Raw genomic sequence first — 19284 nt, 5'->3', positions numbered from 1 at the left:
TTTTTCTGACAGATATTGCGATTGCGATTTGATTTGCGATTCATTTTTTTAAAGTCAAGTTTCGGTTCAATATTCACTGTGTGATAGATTTTAAAAAATATGATGGAGCATTACCACATGATACCATCAAAATATGAACTGCTCTATATATTCTATTAAGCATGAGAACTTAAAGATATTAATTGCTTCCAATATTTTTTTCATTGAAATAGAACGAGAAAACATAGAACAATTGTTAAGTTAAATAAATAAAGTTATACTTATTAAAAATAAAACAATTCCAATAAAAATATGTTGGGCTTTTCAAATCGCAGCGTTTGCGATTTGCTAATCGCATTGTTTCAAATTGCGATTTCGATTTTAAATCGATTAATCGTTCCGCCCAACAACCCCCCACCCGTTCCGACTTAAACAAATCCTCCCGGATTCGACTCCCGATTCGTTTCATCGTGAATCTGGTAATCGGATCTGAGAACAACCCCGCACGGCTCTGCCTCGCTCCGCGCGAGCGAGCTGCGTGCAGTCCATGCACGGCCACCACCGCAGACATGCTGTGGTGTCTCAAACGACAACACCGTAGACCTATACAACGCACGCACTTTCATCAATCCACGTGCTGGATGAAGACCTGCCCCGTGCCGTGTGAATGCGGGGTGCTGTTTGACCGCGCGTTTGACCACCGCGGGTCAGGGCAGTTCGGCGAAGATGACAGGAGGTTCCCCCGCGATCGGTGTCAGCCGCGGCCTGGGACTCGAACTGAGGGTGGCTGGGTCCACAGTGCGGCGCGCTAACCACGACGCAGATCGCTACGCATTTGATATTCAGACGCAGCCACGGCAACCGGGAGGATTCCGAACTGAACGCGATGCTCACCGCGGGGGTCGCGCTGCGAAACGTGGCGGGTTCGTTGCGACGCGGCCGGGGGGGGGGGGGCTGGGGGCTTAGCGCGGAGCGGACCGCCTCGGTCCGCTGCGGCTACGCGAAGGTCGGGACTGGCTGCTTTGCGCTCCGCCATGTGACTGTCTGGGGAAGGGAGGAGAGGCGAGTTGGGGAGCACGAGGGAGGGAGGGATTGGGAGGCGGCGTGGCTGGGCGCGGGGGGCACGGCTTTGTGGTGTAAGGTTGGAGCGTGCGGTCCGTGCACAGAACGTTTTAAAACGCGAGCGGAGCGGGGGGGAGGAGGAGGAGGGAGGAGGAGGGGGGAGGTAGGGGGAGGGGGGCGGCCCAGCCAGAAGCGGGGTCACAAAGTCGCGCAACATTCCCCATTAAAACGCAGTCGCGTGCGCAGCAGGCACGGCCAGGATTAGCGCACGAATCGTGATCTTGTGGCAGAAAATCAGCGCACGAATCGTGATCTTGTGGCAGAAAATCAGCGCACGAATCGCGATCTTGTGGCAGAAAATCAGCGCACGAATCGTGATCTTGTGGCTATGGAAACAAACAAAAAAAACCCGTCCTCTCTATCTCTGTCTCTCTCTCTCTGTCACGCGCGCGCTCTGGGATCTCGACGTGGAGGTGGAATTCGGGGCCAATGTCCACGGCTGCGTTTCGCTTCCGTCCAAATGCCGCACCATCCGCAGTGCAACAACACAAGCATTGGCGTCGTTGTGCCGAATATCCGTCGTAACATCAGCGGACAACAACCGCCGCCTGCACATCTCTGTCCCTCGGCAGAACGAGAAACACAAATACACGCATCGAAGCATGTTCATTTACACATCCCATCATGCGCGCGGCATCAGTGGTAGCGCAACTGGGCTCCACGTTGTCCCCCCCTCAATCGTCAGGGATTCCCCGATCGGCTCATCCGGTGCAGCTGTCACCGGATGGATTCGCGTTGATTCCACACGCGTGGAGCGTTGTCAATGTGACCCGGGCGCGCCCAGGGGATCATAGAGGGCCCGGGCAGGATGCCACGTGGGTGTCCCCTTCTTTGTGTGAGGAATGGGGGGGGGGCGGCATATTAACCCTTTGCCCCCCACACAACTCCTCCTCGCATCCAACGTGAGCGGCCCTGCGGGTCACCTGCACCGCGAAGTGCGCATCACGAGCAGGAGGGAGGGGGATGGGGGGGCGGGGTGTTCCCGGCATGAACCCAATGGCTGGACTAAGCAGGGCACTCGGTGACGAGGCGGCGATCGCAGGGCTCAGTGGCAGCGACGGCAAGAGCCCTGAGAGCCCCCACGGAACCCGCCCCCACCCCCCCCCATACACGCGCTCGGCGTGCCACGTGCGCGGCGTGGCCACGTGCGCGTGGCCACGTGTGCGGCTCAACGGTGGCGCCCAAGTGAGCGCAGCGGGGTGTGCGGCACACAGCCCCCCAGCACCCCCCCAGCCCCCCCCCCGGGGGCCTGGGGAGAGTGCGGGGTCGGCAGTGGGTGCAGCGGCGACTCCCCGCCGGGCGATTCGCACGGCAATCGGCCGACGGTGCAGGAAATGGGCGGTCTTTAAAAGACAAAAATCCCCCGTAAAATATTAAGAGGCTGTTGGGACAAGTGCTGTTAGCGAGCGCCTATGAAGGCCGGCGCGGCACACGAGGGGGTGGGTAACATCACGCCCGGCCGCCTTTGTCTCCCCAGCGTGGATGATTTCACACCGCACCAGATATTCATTTAAGGCTGAGTCGATCTAGGGGAGGCCCAGAACCGGTTCAGATATTCGTCACTGGTGTTGGCCATGAGCTGGAATCGAACCGGGTTCATAGCGCAGCACGCTAACCGCTACACTACCGCTCCACACACACCAAGACACAAACACCAAGACAACAACAACCGCGGTGACGTCACCACGACGCTTGTGCCAGGCCATGTGCACGTTGAGAACACGTGAAGTGTTGAACGCCCGCTGGCAGGAGGTCACGGGGCAGACCCAGGTGCCACGGGTCGACTAACTGAGATGAGTGGCTGATGCACCACCTGTGCCCCCTACTATGCCAACTTGCTTTGCTTTAGTCACCCGGCGCTCCGCTCGTTGTTGTGAGCGTCGCTCCTCCCCCCTCCGTTGTTGTTGGACGGCGACTGCCTCCAACTGCCCAGTAGCGTCCTTCACGAGCCTCCTCCACAGAGACCGATCTTGACACCGCTGGTACCAGTCATCGGCAAGTCCACTCAGCTCCACATCCTCCTGTACCACATCACTCCATCTCTTCTCTAGCCCGTGCCGCGCCCGTTTAGCCCCCTCGATCCGGCCGAACAAAAGCTGTTTGGACATGCGGTGGCTGGGCATGTGGGCTACATGACCCAGCCAATGCAGCCTTGCCTGCCGGAGGAGCTCACCGTTGGGACTTTTTCCAGATCTTTCAAGGATTTGTGAGCTCCTTACACAATCCAGCGTTACACAACTGATGAAAGGATAATGCCGCTCGACTGATTCAAAGTGAGACCTCTGCTGTTAAACCGGAGCCGGTCATGAGCACACTGCCCAGGTATGGGAAACTCTCCACTCTCTCCACAACTGCCCCATCACCAATTGGGAGTTGTGTGGGTGGATTGTCCCATGGTACAAAATACCCAGGCAGGTGCTTAGATTTAGTGGGGCTGATGATAAGGCCCCACCTCTGAGTTGCAAGCTCTAGGTTCAGCAGCAGCGCCTCCAACTCCTGCTCTGAGTGAGCAGCAATTACCAGATAATCGGCATACATGATATGGTTAAGCACCCGGGCATCGATCAGCCTCCCATTGCATCTGTAACAGATGTAAATTCCTCCGGTACAGCTATTGAAGGCTTCACGAACGACGTGATCAAAATAGATGTTAAATAATGTGGGAGCCAGAGGACATCCCTGTCGCACCCCAAGGTGTACAGGGAATGGCTCCGACTCCCGGCCACGTAGTGTTATCCGGGCCCGCTCATCATCATGAAGATCGTGAGCAGAGGGTCAGGGATTCCGAAAGCACGAAGAACAATCCAGAGCCCAGGCCTACTGATGGTATCATAGGCCTTGACCAGGTCAATAAACACCAAGACACATACACACACCAAGACACACACACACACAGCCGTTGCCGAGAGTTGAACGAAACATCGTGATACTGCGTGTGCAGTGGTGCACAAGCACATGCAGACACACACGCAGACACACAGACACACACAACATAACAACTCATCACATGTGTCAACACCGCTGGCCGACAGAGGCAGCATTTGATTAGAGGCGACGTTTTTGCCAATGGCCTTCTTTCGTAGCAGGACAATTGCCTCGTCGGTGTGTCCGGTCGGTGGCTCTTGTTCAGCGACCTGGTGACTCGTTAGGGACTGCGTTGTCAGCCGTCCAGTCCTCGGCCGATAGCACAACCATTCCCGTCTCAAATAACGAGCGTGGCGGTGCTCACCCCTCCCGCTGTGCAGCCCCGAGCCTGGAAGAGTCTAGAGGCACTCCCGCATGAGGATGTGGCCACCCCGAGCCATCGCGACGAGCTGGGGGGGGGGGGCTCTCTGGCAGGACTCCACAGCGCTCACGGTGACGCAAACGCAGCGGCCAACCAACCTCGGACTGGACATTTATAATTGTCGCTCTATGTCAGACATGCGGGCGAAAGAAGCCGCGAGCCGTCGAACGTAAATTCCACGTTGCTATGGCGAGGGCGATTATATCCGCCTGCCATGCGCCGTCGTGTCCGCGTCAATCGTTGCCTCCTCGAGACGCGACTCGGCCGGCAGCCGGTGGCGCGCGAACTTTGGGCGCCGTCTCGAGCAGAGCGCGCTCGAGCGGGCAGGGGAGGCGACGGGCTTCGTCGTGGGCGAGGGGCGCTGCGCGGATCGTTGGGAGATAAACAGCGGCGGGCGGGCGGGCGGCTCACGCGTGACCCGCCCTCGCCGATGCCCAGCCGCTCGAGTGGGGGGTGAGGGGTCCCGAGCGCATTCATAATCCATGAGGCGCGTGAGCCAGGGCGGGTTCGCTCCGTGACCACGCCACCACCCTGCTCCTGTTGCCTGAGAGCGTTTCGAGAAAGGGTTTCCATTGGAGCCATTGTGAGGAGATTCTGGCGACGCGCAGCGCCGGTGTCGCGTGACCTCTCGGATTACGCGGCGCTCGTCGCTGAGACGCGGCGGCGGCGCCGGGGACCCCGAGCGCAACGCCACGGCGGAAAGATCGCGAATGAGAAGTCGCCGCGACTGTGACGAGTGCGCACGCACCCCCCACCCCTCACACCCCCCCCCCCCCCCCCACTTACATCGCGGTCTGTCTGTGCGTAGCGCGCGGGCGCGCGTGTTTATTTTGGCAATGTCGTACACGTGTCGTCGCTTTTGTTTCCGTTTGTTGCAAAGGTATTTTGGCTGCCCCCACCCTCCCGTCGCGTTTGCTGTTGACCCCGACGATGGGAGATGACGGTCGGTGAGTGGGGCGCGTGGCCCGTTCCGGGAGAGCACCGCATCGCAGAATCTCCCGTGTCTGAAATCTCACAGAATCTCTCGTGTCTGAAATTCTCACAGCATCTCCCGTGTCTGAAATCTCACAGAATCTCCCGTGTCTGAAATCTCACAGAATCTCCCGTGTCTGAAATCCTCACAGCATCTCCCGTGTCTGAAATCTCACAGAATCTCCCGTGTCTGAAATCTCACAGAATCTCCCGTGTCTGAAATCCTCACAGCATCTCCCGTGTCTGAAATCCTCACAGCATCTCCCGTGTCTGAAATCTCACAGAATCTCCCGTGTCTGAAATCCTCACAGCATCTCCCGTGTCTGAAATCTCACAGAATCTCCCGTGTCTGAAATCCTCACAGCATCTCCCGTGTCTGAAATCTCACAGAATCTCCCGTGTCTGAAATCCTCACAACATCTCCCGTGTCTGAAATCTCACAGAATCTCCTGTGTCTGAAATCCTCACAGCATCTCCCGTGTCTGAAATCTCACAGAATCTCCCGTGTCTGAAATCCTCACAGCATCTCCCGTGTCTGAAATCTCACAGAATCTCCCGTGTCTGAAATCTCACAGAATCTCCCGTGTCTGAAACCCTCGCGTGCAGGATTCCCCGAATGCCATTTCTATGGGTGGCAGATGTCGTTTTCGCAAATGACCCTAATTACGCAATCGCAAACCCCATTCCGTGCCCGCAGCAATGGAAATGAGCACGCAGCTCTTTGCATTTGAACCAACAACAAAATGGACCAACGCAACGATTTGTTCCTTCCCACTTCAGCAGAGCACTTTACATAATTGCCCCCTGTTGGTCATTCCGGCCATCTTCGTGGGGAATACGTAGCTCCCACTTAAAACGTTCGTGACTGCAGGAATTCACATTCTTTGGTTCTTTCGGTAAAGTCACATAGACATAAAAACGAATAATAAATAAATAAAGTGAATTCAAATATATAAATAATAAAAACAATAATGTAGACTGTAGCCTGGTTCTTATTCGGAGTGATTGTACTGACAGTCTATAATGTAGACTGTAGAAATTGTTATTAGTCTGGGTGATTGTTCTGGCAGTCTATAATGTAGACTGTAGTCTGGGTATTAAGTTTGGTGAGTGTACTGGCAGTCTATAATGTAAACTGTAGCCTGGTTATTAAGTTTGGTGAGTGTACTGGCAGTCTATAATGTAAACTGTAGCCTGGTTTTTAAGCTGGTGAGCGTATTGGCAGTCTATGATGTAGACTGTAGCAATGGTTATTAAACTGAGTAAGTGTACTGGCAGTCTATAATGTAGACTGTAGCCTGGTTATTAAGCTGGGTGAGTGTACTGGCAGTCTATAATGTAGACTATAGCCTGGTTTTTAAGCTGGCGAGCGTATTGGCAGTCTATGATGTAGACTGTAGCAATGGTTATTAAACTGAGTAAGTGTACTGGCAGTCTATAATGTCGACTTATTCTTGGTTCTTTCAGTAATTTAAATATGAAAAAAAAAATATTAAAACAAAAACCACGACGTTTCGATCGCTACACAAGCGGTCGTCATCAGGCAAAGGGGGGTTAGCCTCTAAAGGCGAATTGTTTATAAGGTTTAGAGATGGGCATTGCCCAAGTGTGTCAGCAGATAACCCCCTAAGAACCAGGCTACAGTCTAAATTATTGGTGTTTTGTTTTCATTTTTTATTTACTTTCTTTTGTATTTTTTTAATGATTATTTTTCTTCTATCTCCGTGACTTTACCGAAACAACCAAATACTATAACTCTTCCTTCTTCCTGACAAGCGCCGCGCGGACCGTAACAAGACCATTGCGTTATTCCACGCAGTTGACCCGTAGGAGGCAGATGGGTCATAGGCTCATGAAAGATTCAGCACTTGGCTGGAGGAAAGCAACCGAAGGAAGAGAATGAGATAAGACGGGGGGGGGGGGGGGATGTCCACGTGTCACAGCCGTCGAGTGCCATCGAGATGTGCCTGCTCGCTTCTTGTGTCGGTGTCCGCGTGACTCGTGAGGGCGCGGGCGGCCTCGGAAACAGCTTCAGGGTTCGACGGTGATGAAAAGGCGAAATCCTCCGAAACGTGAAGGTTCATTGGAGTTTGAAGTGACCAGCACAGCATTTGTGCTCGTTTGGTCTGAACCAAACAAGAAATAAAAGTCTAACTCCACCGCCACTCAAAGTGCAGAGACATTCGGGAGATCGTGTCATGTTAACGTGTGAACGCGTCTTGGTTAAGCAGAGTGACACCTGTGCAGGGTACAGAGTGAGTGACAGGTGAGCAGAGTGAGTGACAGGCGAGCAGAGTGAGTGACAGGTCAGCAGAGTGAGTGAGAGGTGAGCAGAGTGAGTGACAGGCGAGCAGAGTGAGTGAGAGGTGAGCAGAGTGAGTGACAGGCGAGCAGAGTGAGTGAGAGGCGAGCAGAGTGAGTGACAGGTCAGCAGAGTGAGTGAGAGGTGAGCAGAGTGAGTGACAGGCGAGCAGAGTGAGTGACAGGTCAGCAGAGTGAGTGATTGGTGAGCAGAGTGAGTGACAGGCGAGCAGAGTGAGTGAGAGGCGAGCAGAGTGAGTGACAGGTCAGCAGAGTGAGTGAGAGGTGAGCAGAGTGAGTGACGGGTGAGCAGAGTGAGTGACGGGTGAGCAGAGTGAGTGCCAGGTCAGCAGAGTGAGTGAGAGGCGAGCAGAGTGAGTGGCAGGTGAGCAGAGTGAGTGACAGATCAGCAGAGTGAGTGACAGGTGAGCAGAGTGAGTGACAGGTGAGCAGAGTGAGTGCCAGGTCAGCAGAGTGAGTGAGAGGTGAGCAGAGTGAGTGGCAGGTGAGTGAGTGAGTGAGTGAGTGACAGGTCAGCAGAGTGAGTGAGAGGTGAGCAGAGTGAGTGACGGGTGAGCAGAGTGAGTGAGAGGTGAGCAGAGTGAGTGAGAGGCGAGCAGAGTGAGTGACAGGTCAGCAGAGTGAGTGACAGGCGAGCAGAGTGAGTGACGGATGAGCAAAGTGAGTGAGAGGTGAGCAGAGTGAGTGACAGGTCAGCAGAGTGAGTGACGGGTCAGCAGAGTGAGTGAGAGGTGAGCAGAGTGAGTGACGGATGAGCAAAGTGAGTGAGAGGTGAGCAGAGTGAGTGACAGGTCAGCAGAGTGAGTGACAGGTCAGCAGAGTGAGTGAGAGGTGAGCAGAGTGAGTGACGGATGAGCAAAGTGAGTGAGAGGTGAGCAGAGTGAGTGACAGGTCAGCAGAGTGAGTGACAGGTCAGCAGAGTGAGTGACGGGTGAGCAAAGTGAGTGAGAGGTGAGCAGAGTGAGTGACAGGTCAGCAGAGTGAGTGAGAGGTGAGCAGAGTGAGTGACAGGTCAGCAGAGTGAGTGACAGGTCGGCAGAGTGAGTGACAGGTGAGCAGAGTGAGTGACAGGTGAGCAGAGTGAGTGAGAGGTGAGCAGAGTGAGTGACAGGTCAGCAGAGTGAGTGAGAGGTGAGCAGAGTGAGTGACAGGTCAGCAGAGTGAGTGACAGGTGAGCAGAGTGAGTGACAGGTGAGCAGAGTGAGTGAGAGGTGAGCAGAGTGAGTGACAGGTGAGCAGAGTGAGTGACAGGTGAGCAGAGTGAGTGACAGGTCAGCAGAGTGAGTGACAGGTCAGCAGAGTGAGTGAGAGGTGAGCAGAGTGAGTGACGGATGAGCAAAGTGAGTGAGAGGTGAGCAGAGTGAGTGACAGGTCAGCAGAGTGAGTGACAGGTCAGCAGAGTGAGTGACGGGTGAGCAAAGTGAGTGAGAGGTGAGCAGAGTGAGTGACAGGTCAGCAGAGTGAGTGAGAGGTGAGCAGAGTGAGTGACAGGTCAGCAGAGTGAGTGACAGGTCGGCAGAGTGAGTGACAGGTGAGCAGAGTGAGTGACAGGTGAGCAGAGTGAGTGAGAGGTGAGCAGAGTGAGTGACAGGTCAGCAGAGTGAGTGAGAGGTGAGCAGAGTGAGTGACAGGTCAGCAGAGTGAGTGACAGGTGAGCAGAGTGAGTGACAGGTGAGCAGAGTGAGTGAGAGGTGAGCAGAGTGAGTGACAGGTGAGCAGAGTGAGTGACAGGTGAGCAGAGTGAGTGAGAGGTGAGCAGAGTGAGTGACAGGTAAGCAGAGTGAGTGAGAGGTTAGCAGAGTGAGTGAGAGGTGAGCAGAGTGAGTGACAGGTCAGCAGAGTGAGTGACAGGTAAGCAGAGTGAGTGAGAGGTGAGCAGAGTGAGTGAGAGGTGAGCAGAGTGAGTGACAGGCGAGCAGAGTGAGTGAGAGGTGAGCAGAGTGAGTGAGAGGTGAGCAGAGTGAGTGACAGGCGAGCAGAGTGAGTGAGAGGTGAGCAGAGTGATTGACAGGTAAGCAGAGTGAGTGACAGGTTGCCGTGCTGTGCACAGCTGCGCGGCCCCCCCGCCTTGCCCTGCGATTTCATCTGAGCCCAACCCGCGCCTGTGCCAGCGGTCTGATACCTGCCCTGGAAGCAATCGAGTTGTGTGAAAACTGCTCATGAATATTGAATTGGACGTCAGTCATTAATGAGTCTAATGGAAACTTACCGGTCAGTAAATCTGAGAACTGTTATCCTTTACACAGCGGGTTCAAACAGACATTTGATCTCACACCTTAGCATAAGCAATGACCGGAGCCTCAATGGTCAATGGCATCTACAGTGTTACAAGTGAATATTTAAAAGATACAAAAGGTGGAATCGTTTATTTTCTTTTCTGAACAACGAAAACGGCGTCCTTGTGCGGAATGGCAGGTGCCTCTCGAGTCTTGTCGCAGAAAAAAAGTAAATTTTCCGCATTTGGGAATGTTTTTTTAAAAATTCATTGTTGTTAACGTTTTGTTGAAATTCCAGCCACCGCGGGGCCGTTTTGCTGCTTCGGGGCCGCAGAACGCGGCTAGGTCAAAAGGGGACGCGTGGCTTCTAGCGTGCGGGGATTAATGAGAAGAGAGGGCACGCGAATGAGGGCGGGTGGAAGCTGGAGATTGAAATCGGGGCCAAAAAAGTCACATGGCCCAATGGTGCACGACTACGCGATACCGGTCCGGTAAAACCTCCAAATCTGGCTTCCTGCTGCTGGACGCCTGCCTCTAAACCCGCGCCATCTCACCCTAATCATGTTGGTCGGGGACTGTACAGACATCTGCATGGCGAATCCTGAGCGCCTGCGCGCCGCTCAGCGTTGCAGATTTCAGCTGCATTCATCTGTCCCCCTCCCCCCCCACCTTCTTCTTCTACCATGAACGTAACCCGCCACTATCGCGGACCACAATAAATCCTCGTGTGCACGCTCTATGAATAGATTAGCGATAGATTAATAGAGCGTGCAGACCACTACAACGTCCGGCACACAGAGCCGAGCCCGATGGATTTTAGTCCTGTCGGGACCCATCCAGCCCATTATGAATCCTCACCAGGGCGAGCTGACTGCACTAGTCGGGACCATTTCGTCAGTCAGCTGCGATGACAGCCCGTGGTGCTGGTTATGCAAGCGCCTCCTTGGGGCAAGAAGAGCCAAACCGTTCGTGAGGATGAATCGGCTTTCGAAGGGGGTGCTGACACCTTCTTGGTTCTTTCGGTAAAGTCACGTAGAAGGGAAATAATAAAATAATAAAAATAAAACTATAAAATACAATTATCACGACGTTTCGGCCACAACGCAAGCAGCCGTTGTGAGAATTGTATTTTATTATGTTTTAGTTTTATTTTTATTATTTTATTATTTCCCTTCTACGTGACTTTACCGAAAGAACCAAGAAGATGAATCCCTGCAGTCACGAAAGCTTCAAATCGAAAGGTGCTGACACCGTGACGTTGAAAGCAATGTCCAGACAACGCAACGTGTACAGGCTCGGCATCTACACGGGGCGACAAGATTCGCCTCCTAAACAACATCAGCCAAACCCACCGAGCCAGCGACAACTCGCTTGGCGACCGAGGCCTCCACGGTAACTGAGCAATGGCCATACTTCTGTGTTGAGGTCTCCCATGGCTATTGCGCAATGCTGAGGTCCCATGGCTCTTGTCCAGTGTCACGTGGTGTGGTTATTGCCCAGTGTCACGTGGTGTGGCTCTTGCCCAGTGTCACGTGGCGTGGTTATTGCCCAGTGTCACGTGGTGTGGTTATTGCCCAGTGTCACGTGGCGTGGCTCTTGCCCAGTGTCACGTGGAATGGCTCTTGCCCAGTGTCACGTGGCGTGGTTATTGCCCAGTGTCACGTTGCGTGGTTATTGCCCAGTGTCACGTGGTGTGGCTCTTGCCCAGTGTCACGTGGCGTGGTTATTGCCCAGTGTCACGTGGTGTGGTTATTGCCCAGTGTCACGTGGCGTGGCTCTTGCCCAGTGTCACGTGGCGTGGCTCTTGCCCAGTGTCACGTGGCGTGGTTATTGCCCAGTGTCACGTTGCGTGGTTATTGCCCAATGTCACGTGGCGTGGCTTGTGCCCAGTGTCACGTGGCGTGGTTCTTGCCCAGTGTCACGTGGCGTGGTTATTGCCCAGTGTCACGTGGCGTGGTTCTTGCCCAGTGTCACGTGGCGTGGTTATTGCCCAGTGTCACGTGGCGTGGCTCTTGCCCAGTGTCACGTGGCGTGGTTATCGCCCAGTGTCACGTGGTGTGGTTATTGCCCAGTGTCACGTGGCGTGGTTATTGCCCAGTGTCACGTGGCATGGCTCTTGCCCAGTGTCACGTGGCGTGGTTATTGTCCAGTGTCACGTGGCGTGGCTCTTGCCCAGTGTCACGTGGCGTGGTTATCGCCCAGTGTCACGTGGCGTGGTTATTGCCCAGTGTCACGTGGCGTGGCTCTTGCCCAGTGTTAGGTGGCGTGGTTATTGCCCAGTGTCACGTGGCGTGGTTATTGCCCAGTGTCACGTGGCGTGGCTCTTGCCCAGTGTCACGTGGCGTGGTTATTGCCCAGTGTCACGTGGTGTGGTAATTGCCCAGTGTCACGTGGCGTGGCTCTTGCCCAGTGCCACGTTGTGTGGCTCTTGCTCAGTGTCACGTGGCGTGGCTCTTGCCCAGTGTCACGTGGCGTGGTTATTGCCCAGTGTCACGTGGCGTGGTTATTGCCTAGTGTTAGGTGGCGTGGCTCTTGCCCAGTGTCACGTGGCGTGGTTATTGCCCAGTGTCAAGTGGTGTGGTTATTGCCCAGTGTCACGTGGTGTGGCTCTTGCCCAGTGTCACATGGTGTGGTTATTGCCCAGTGTCACGTGGTGTGGCTCTTGCCCAGTGTCACGTGGTGTGGCTCTTGCCCAGTGTCACGTGGTGTGGCTCTTGCCCAGTGTCACGTGGCATGGTTATTGCCCAGTGTCACGTTGTGTGGCTCTTGCCCAGTGTCACGTGGCGTGGTTATTGCCCAGTGTCACGTGGCGTGGCTCTTGCCCAGTGTCACGTGGCGTGGTCATTGCCCAGTGTCACGTGGCATGGATCTTGTCCAGTGTCACGTGACGTGGTTATTGCCCAGTGTCACGTGGCGTGGTTCTTGCCCAGTGTCACGTGGCGTGGTTATTGCCCAGTGTCACGTGGTGTGGTTATTGCCCAGTGTCACGTGGCGTGGCTCTTGCCCAGTGTCACGTGGCGTGGTGATTGCCCAGTGTCACGTGGCATGGTTATTGCCCAGTGTCACGTGGCGTGGCTCTTGCCCAGTGTCACGTGGCGTGGTTATCGCCCAGTGTCACGTGGCGTGGTTATTGCCCAGTGTCACGTGGCATGGCTATTGCCCAGTGTCAGGTGGCGTGGCTCTTGCCCAGTGTCACGTGGCGTGGTTATTGCCCAGTGTCACGTGGCGTGGTTATTGCCCAGTGTCACGTGGCGTGGTTATTGCCCAGTGTCACGTGGCGTGGCTCTTGCCCAGTGTCACGTGGCGTGGTTATTGCCCAGTGTCACGTGGCGTGGCTCTTGCCCAGTGTCACGTGGCGTGGTTTTCGCCCAGTGTCACGTGGCGTGGTTATTGCCCAGTGTCACGTGGCGTGGTTATTGCCCAGTGTCACGTGGCGTGGCTCTTGCCCAGTGTCACGTGGCGTGGTTATTGCCCAGTGTCACGTGGCGTGGTTATTGCCCAGTGTCACGTGGTGTGGTTCTTGCCCAGTGTCACGTGGCGTGGCTCTTGCCCAGTGTCACATGGCGTGGTTATTGCCCAGTGTCACGTGGCGTGGTTATTGCCCAGTGTCACGTGGTGTGGCTCTTGCCCAGTGTCACGTGGCGTGGCTCTTGCCCAGTGTCACGTGGCATGGTTATTGCCCAGTGTCACGTGGTGTGGCTCTTGCCCAGTGTCACGTGGCGTGGTTATTGCCCAGTGTCACGTGGCGTGGTTATTGCCCAGTGTCACGTGGTGTGGTTCTTGCCCAGTGTCACGTGGTGTGGTTATTGCCCAGTGTCACGTGGCGTGGTTATTGCCCAGTGTCACGTGGTGTGGTTCTTGCCCAGTGTCACGTGGCGTGGCTCTTGCCCAGTGTCACATGGCGTGGTTATTGCCCAGTGTCACGTGGCGTGGTTATTGCCCAGTGTCACGTGGTGTGGCTCTTGCCCAGTGTCACGTGGCGTGGTTATTGCCCAGTGTCACGTGGCGTGGCTCTTGCCCAGTGTCACGTGGTGTGGTTATTGCCCAGTGTCACGTGGTGTGGCTCTTGCCCAGTGTCACGTGGCGTGGTTATTGCCCAGTGTCACGTGGCGTGGCTCTTGCCCAGTGTCACGTGGTGTGGTTATTGCCCAGTGTCACGTGGTGTGGCTCTTGCCCAGTGTCACGTGGCGTGGCTCTTGCCCAGTGTCACGTGGCGTGGTTATTGCCCAGTGTCACGTGGCGTGGTTATTGCCCAGTGTCACATGGCGTGGTTATTGCCCAGTGTCACGTGGCGTGGTTATTGCCCAGTGTCACGTGATGTGGTTATTGCCCAGTGTCACGTGGCATGGCTCTTTCCCAGTGTCACGTGGAGTGGTTATTGCCCAGTGTCACGTGGCATGGCTCTTTCCCAGTGTCACGTGGCGTGGTTATTGCCCAGTGTCACGTGGCATGGCTCTTTCCCAGTGTCACGTGGCGTGGTTATTGCCCAGTGTCACGTGGCATGGCTCTTTCCCAGTGTCACGTGGCGTGGTTATTGCCCAGTGTCACGTGATGTGGTTATTGCCCAGTGTCACGTGGCATGGCTCTTTCCCAGTGTCACGTGGCGTGGCTCTTGCCCAGTGTCACGTGGCATGGCTCTTTCCCAGTGTCACGTGGCGTGGTTATTGCCCAGTGTCACGTGGTGTGGCTCTTGCCCAGTGTCACGTGGCGTGGCTCTTGCCCAGTGTCACGTGGCGTGGTTATTGCCCAGAGTCACGTGGCATGGCTCTTTCCCAGTGTCACGTGGCGTGGCTCTTGCCCAGTGTCACGTGATGTGGTTATTGCCCAGTGTCACGTGGCATGGCTCTTTCCCAGTGTCACGTGATGTGGTTATAGCCCAGTGTCACGTGGCATGGCTCTTGCCCAGTGTCACGTGGCGTGGCTCTTGCCCAGTGTCACGTGATGTGGTTATTGCCCAGTGTCACGTGGCATGGCTCTTGCCCAGTGTCACGTGGCGTGGCTCTTGCCCAGTGTCACGTGATGTGGTTATTGCCCAGTGTCACGTGGCGTGGCTCTTGCCCAGTGTCACGTGATGTGGTTATAGCCCAGTGTCACGTGGCATGGCTCTTGCCCAGTGTCACGTGGCGTGGCTCTTGCCCAGTGTCACGTGATGTGGTTATTGCCCAGTGTCACGTGGCGTGGCTCTTGCCCAGTGTCACGTGGTTTGGCTCTTTCCCAGTGTCACGTGGTGTGGTTATTGCCCAGTGTCACGTGGCGTGGCTCTTGCCCAGTGTCACATGGCGTGGCTCTTTCCCAGTGTCACGTGGAGTGGTTATTGCCCAGTGTCACGTGGCGTGGCTCTTGCCCAGTGTCACGTGGTTTGGCTCTTTCCCAGTGTCACGTGGTGTGGTTATTGCCCAGTGTCACGTGGTGTGGCTCTTGCCCAGTGTCACGTGGCGTGGCTCTTGCCCAGTGTCACGTGGCGTGGTTATTGCCCAGTGTCACGTGGCTTGGTTATTGCCCAGTGTCACGTGGCGTGTTTATTGCCCAGTGTCACGTGGCGTGGTTATTGGCCAGTGTCACGTGGCGTGGTTATTGGCCAGTGTCACGTGGCGTGGTTATTGCCCAGTGTCACGTGGCGTGGTTATTGGCCAGTGTCAAGTGGCGTGGTTTTTGCCCAGTGTCACGTGGCGTGGTTATTGCCCAGTGTCACGTGGCGTGGTTATTGGCCAGTGTCACGTGGCGTGGTTATTGCCCAGTGTCACGTGGCGTGGTTATTGGCCAGTGTCAAGTGGCGTGGTTTTTGCCCAGTGTCACGTGGCGTGGTTATTGGCCAGTGTCACGTGGCTTGGTTATTGCCCAGTGTCACGTGGCGTGGTTATTGCCCAGTGTCACGTGGCGTGGTTATTGCCCAGTGTCACGTGGCGTGGTTTTTGCCCAGTGTCACGTGGCGTGGTTATTGCCCAGTGTCACGTGACGTGGTTATTGCCCAGTGTCACGTGGCGTGGCTCTTGCCCAGTGTCATGTGGCGTGGTTATTGCCCAGTGTCACGTGATGTGGTTATTGCCCAGTGTCACGTGGCATGGCTCTTGCCCAGTGTCACGTGGCGTGGTTATTGCCCAGTGTCACGTGATGTGGTTATTGCCCAGTGTCACGTGGCGTGGCTCTTGCCCAGTGTCACGTAGCGTGGCCCTTGCCCAGTGTCACGTGGTGTGGCTCTTGCCCAGTGTCACGTGGTTTGGTTTTTGCCCAGTGTCACGTGGCGTGGCTCTTGCCCAGTGTCACGTGGTGTGGTTATTGCCCAGTGTCACGTTGCGTGGCTCTTGCCCAGTGTCACGTGGTTTGGTTATTGCCCAGTGTCACGTGGCGTGGCTCTTGCCCAGTGTCACGTGGTGTGGTTATTGCCCAGTGTCACGTGGCGTGGCTCTTGCCCAGTGTCACGTGGTTTGGTTATTGCCCAGTGTCACGTTGCGTGGCTCTTGCCCAGTGTCACGTGGTGTGGTTATTGCCCAGTGTCACGTGACGTGGTTATTGCCCAGTGTCACGTGACGTGGTTATTGCCCAGTGTCACGTGGCGTGGCTCTTGCCCAGTGTCACGTGGCGTGGCTCTTGCCCAGTTTCACGTGGCGTGGTTATTGCCCAGTGTCACGTGGCGTGGTTATTGCCCAGTGTCACGTGGCGTGGCTCTTGCCCAGTGTCACGTGGCGTGGCTCTTGCCCAGTGTCACGTGGCGTGGTTATTGCCCAGTGTCACGTGGCGTGGCTCTTGCCCAGTGTCACGTGGCGTGGCTCTTGCCCAGTGTCACGTGGCGTGGTTATTGCCCAGTGTCACGTGGCGTGGTTATTGCCCAGTGTCACGTGGTGTGGCTCTTGCCCAGTGTCACGTGGCGTGGCTCTTGCCCAGTGTCACGTGGCGTGGTTATTGCCCAGTGTCACGTGGTGTGGCTCTTGCCCAGTGTCACGTGGCGTGGCTCTTGCCCAGTGTCACGTGGCGTGGTTATTGCCCAGTGTCACGTGGCATGGTTATTGCCCAGTGTCACGTGGCGTGGCTCTTGCCCAGTGTCACGTGGCGTGGTTATTGCCCAGTGTCACGTGGCGTGGTTATTGCCCAGTGTCACGTGGCGTGGTTATTGCCCAGTGTCGCATGGTGTGGTTATTGCCCAGTGTCACGTGGCGTGGCTCTTGCCCAGTGTCACGTGGCGTGGCTCTTGCCCATTGTCACGTTGCGTGGCTCTTGCCCAGTGTCACGTGGTGTGGTTATTGCCCAGTGTCACGTGGCGTGGTTATTGCCCAGTGTCACGTGGTGTGGTTATTGCCCAGTGTCACGTGACGTGGTTATTGCCCAGTGTCACGTGGCCTGGTTATTGCCCAGTGTCACGTGACGTGGTTATTGCCCAGTGTCACGTGACGTGGTTATTGCCCAGTGTCACGTGGCCTGGTTATTGCCCAGTGTCACGTGACGTGGTTATTGCCCAGTGTCACGTGACGTGGTTATTGCCCAGTGTCACGTGGCCTGGTTATTGCCCAGTGTCACGTGGCCTGGTTATTGCCCAGTGTCACGTGGTGTGGTTATTGCCCAGTGTCACGTGACGTGGTTATTGCCCAGTGTCACGTGGCCTGGTTATTGCCCAGTGTCACGTGACGTGGTTATTGCCCAGTGTCACGTGACGTGGTTATTGCCCAGTGTCACGTGACGTGGTTATTGCCCAGTGTCACGTGACGTGGTTATTGCCCAGTGTCACGTGACGTGGTTATTGCCCAGTGTCACGTGACGTGGTTATTGCCCAGTGTCACGTGGCGTGGTTATTGCCCAGTGTCACGTGGCGTGGTTATTGCCCAGTGTCACGTGGCGTGGTTATTGCCCAGTGTCACGTGGCGTGGTTATTGCCCAGTGTCACGTGGCGTGGTTATTGCCCAGTGTCACGTGGCGTGGTTATTGCCCACTGTTGAGGAGTTCCCGCGCCCGCCGTGCGCCACCTGGCGGCAGCGGCGGGAGGCGAGGAGGAGGAGGCGGCGGCGGCGGCGTGGGACTGCGTCACGGGCGGCTTCTCTCGCGATAGCAGCCAAGCAGCTCGGCCTCGCTAAGATGGCAGCGACTGCGAGCGAAACTAAGTTGAGGTGAGGGCACCCGGCCCGGGCCCGGGCCCCCCCGCGCGGCGTCTCCCCTCGTCCGCAACTCAACGGAGGCGACGTCGCAACCGCCTTCGGCTCGCTCGCGACGCGCTCCGCGGCGTCTCTCTCCCCTCTCTCGTCTCTCTCCCGTCTCCCTCTCGGTCTCCTCTGCGTGGCCCTCCTCTCGCCGCAGTGGCGGCCGCCGCGAGCAGCTTGCAGGGGGTGGCCCCTTGGTGGCCGCATCCCCATGGAGACCGGGGGGCCCCCGTGGGCCCCAGCGCGCCCATCTCGTAGTCTCTCACCGCCGCCCGCGGCTCTCAACTGCAGGCGGTGGTGGTGGTGGCATGAGCGGCTCCCTTCCAGCGCCGTCAAGCGAAGGGGATGAAGAAGCAGGAGGGGAGACCCCCCCCCACCCCAAACCCCTCCGAGCGCTGCCGTGAGCGAGCGGGGTGATGTCGGGGCTCTAGAGTTTTGTAGAATTCGTGGCTCCGTCGCGTTCTTGTTCAGAATGGGGTCTGGGTGGGTGTTAGTTGGGGGGGTGGGGGGCTCAGTTGTGGGGGGCCCACGGGGGCCCTCCCTTGTCAATGGCGCCGTTCGCTCGGGGCAGATTTGAGCGCCTCTGACGGGAGTGGTGGTGGTGGTGGTTGTTGTAGTTGTGTTGGTTGTTGTGGTGGTTGTGGGAGACGTTTTGCGCGTTGGGCGGGAATCCCAGCCGCGCCGTTCATCCCAAGTCAGATATCGCGGCGATCTGTTTCGGGGTCCGCCAGGGGTCACGGGGTCGTGATGAGGCATCACGGGGAAGGGGACGCGTGGCCCCCCACGCTGAGCGTGCCCCCCACGCCCAGCGTGGCCTCTGTGGAGGCCAGGCGGGAGGAACAGCGACAAAGCTGTCCAATAGTTCCATGGGACCCCCCCCCCCAAACAAAACCAAAGACCAATTTTTGGTACCAGCTTTAGAATGGTACCAACAAGACCAATTTTACTTGTTGGTACCAGCTTTAGAATGGTACCAACAAGACCAATTTTACTTGTTGGTACCAGCTTTAGAATGGTACCAACAAGACCAATTTTACTTGTTGGTACCAGCTTTAGAATGGTACCAACAAGACCAATTTTACTTGTTGGTACCAGCTTTAGAATGGTACCAACAAGACCAATTTTACTTGTTGGTACCAGCTTTAGAATGGTACCAACAAGACCAATTTTACTTGTTGGTACCAGCTTTAGAATGGTACCAACAAGAACAATTTTACTTGTTGGTATCAGCTTTAGAATGGTACCAACAAGACCAATTTTA

At 56.0% G+C, this 19284-nt stretch overlaps 1 protein-coding gene across 1 annotated transcript in view; it reads left to right on the top strand.

Moving 5' to 3' along the window:
* The first annotated feature begins 2088 nt into the window (after window positions 1–2088).
* Window positions 2089–19284, top strand: part of LOC144729026 (uncharacterized) — a 29502-nt gene continuing 12306 nt past the window's right edge. Inside the window, exons 1-3 of the mRNA XM_078608858.1 lie at window positions 2089–2286; window positions 4696–4800; window positions 17794–17993. Of these exons, the coding sequence (XP_078464984.1) occupies window positions 2089–2286; window positions 4696–4800; window positions 17794–17993 (503 nt within the window). The remainder of the gene's footprint in view (window positions 2287–4695; window positions 4801–17793; window positions 17994–19284) is intronic.

This window comes from Lampetra planeri, chromosome 31 (assembly GCF_965212315.1).
Source record: "Lampetra planeri chromosome 31, kcLamPlan1.2.h2, whole genome shotgun sequence".
Taxonomy (NCBI): Eukaryota; Metazoa; Chordata; class Hyperoartia; order Petromyzontiformes; family Petromyzontidae; genus Lampetra; species Lampetra planeri.
The sequence above is the reverse complement of the archived record's forward strand: the minus strand, read 5'-3'. Positions and strand labels throughout refer to the sequence as shown.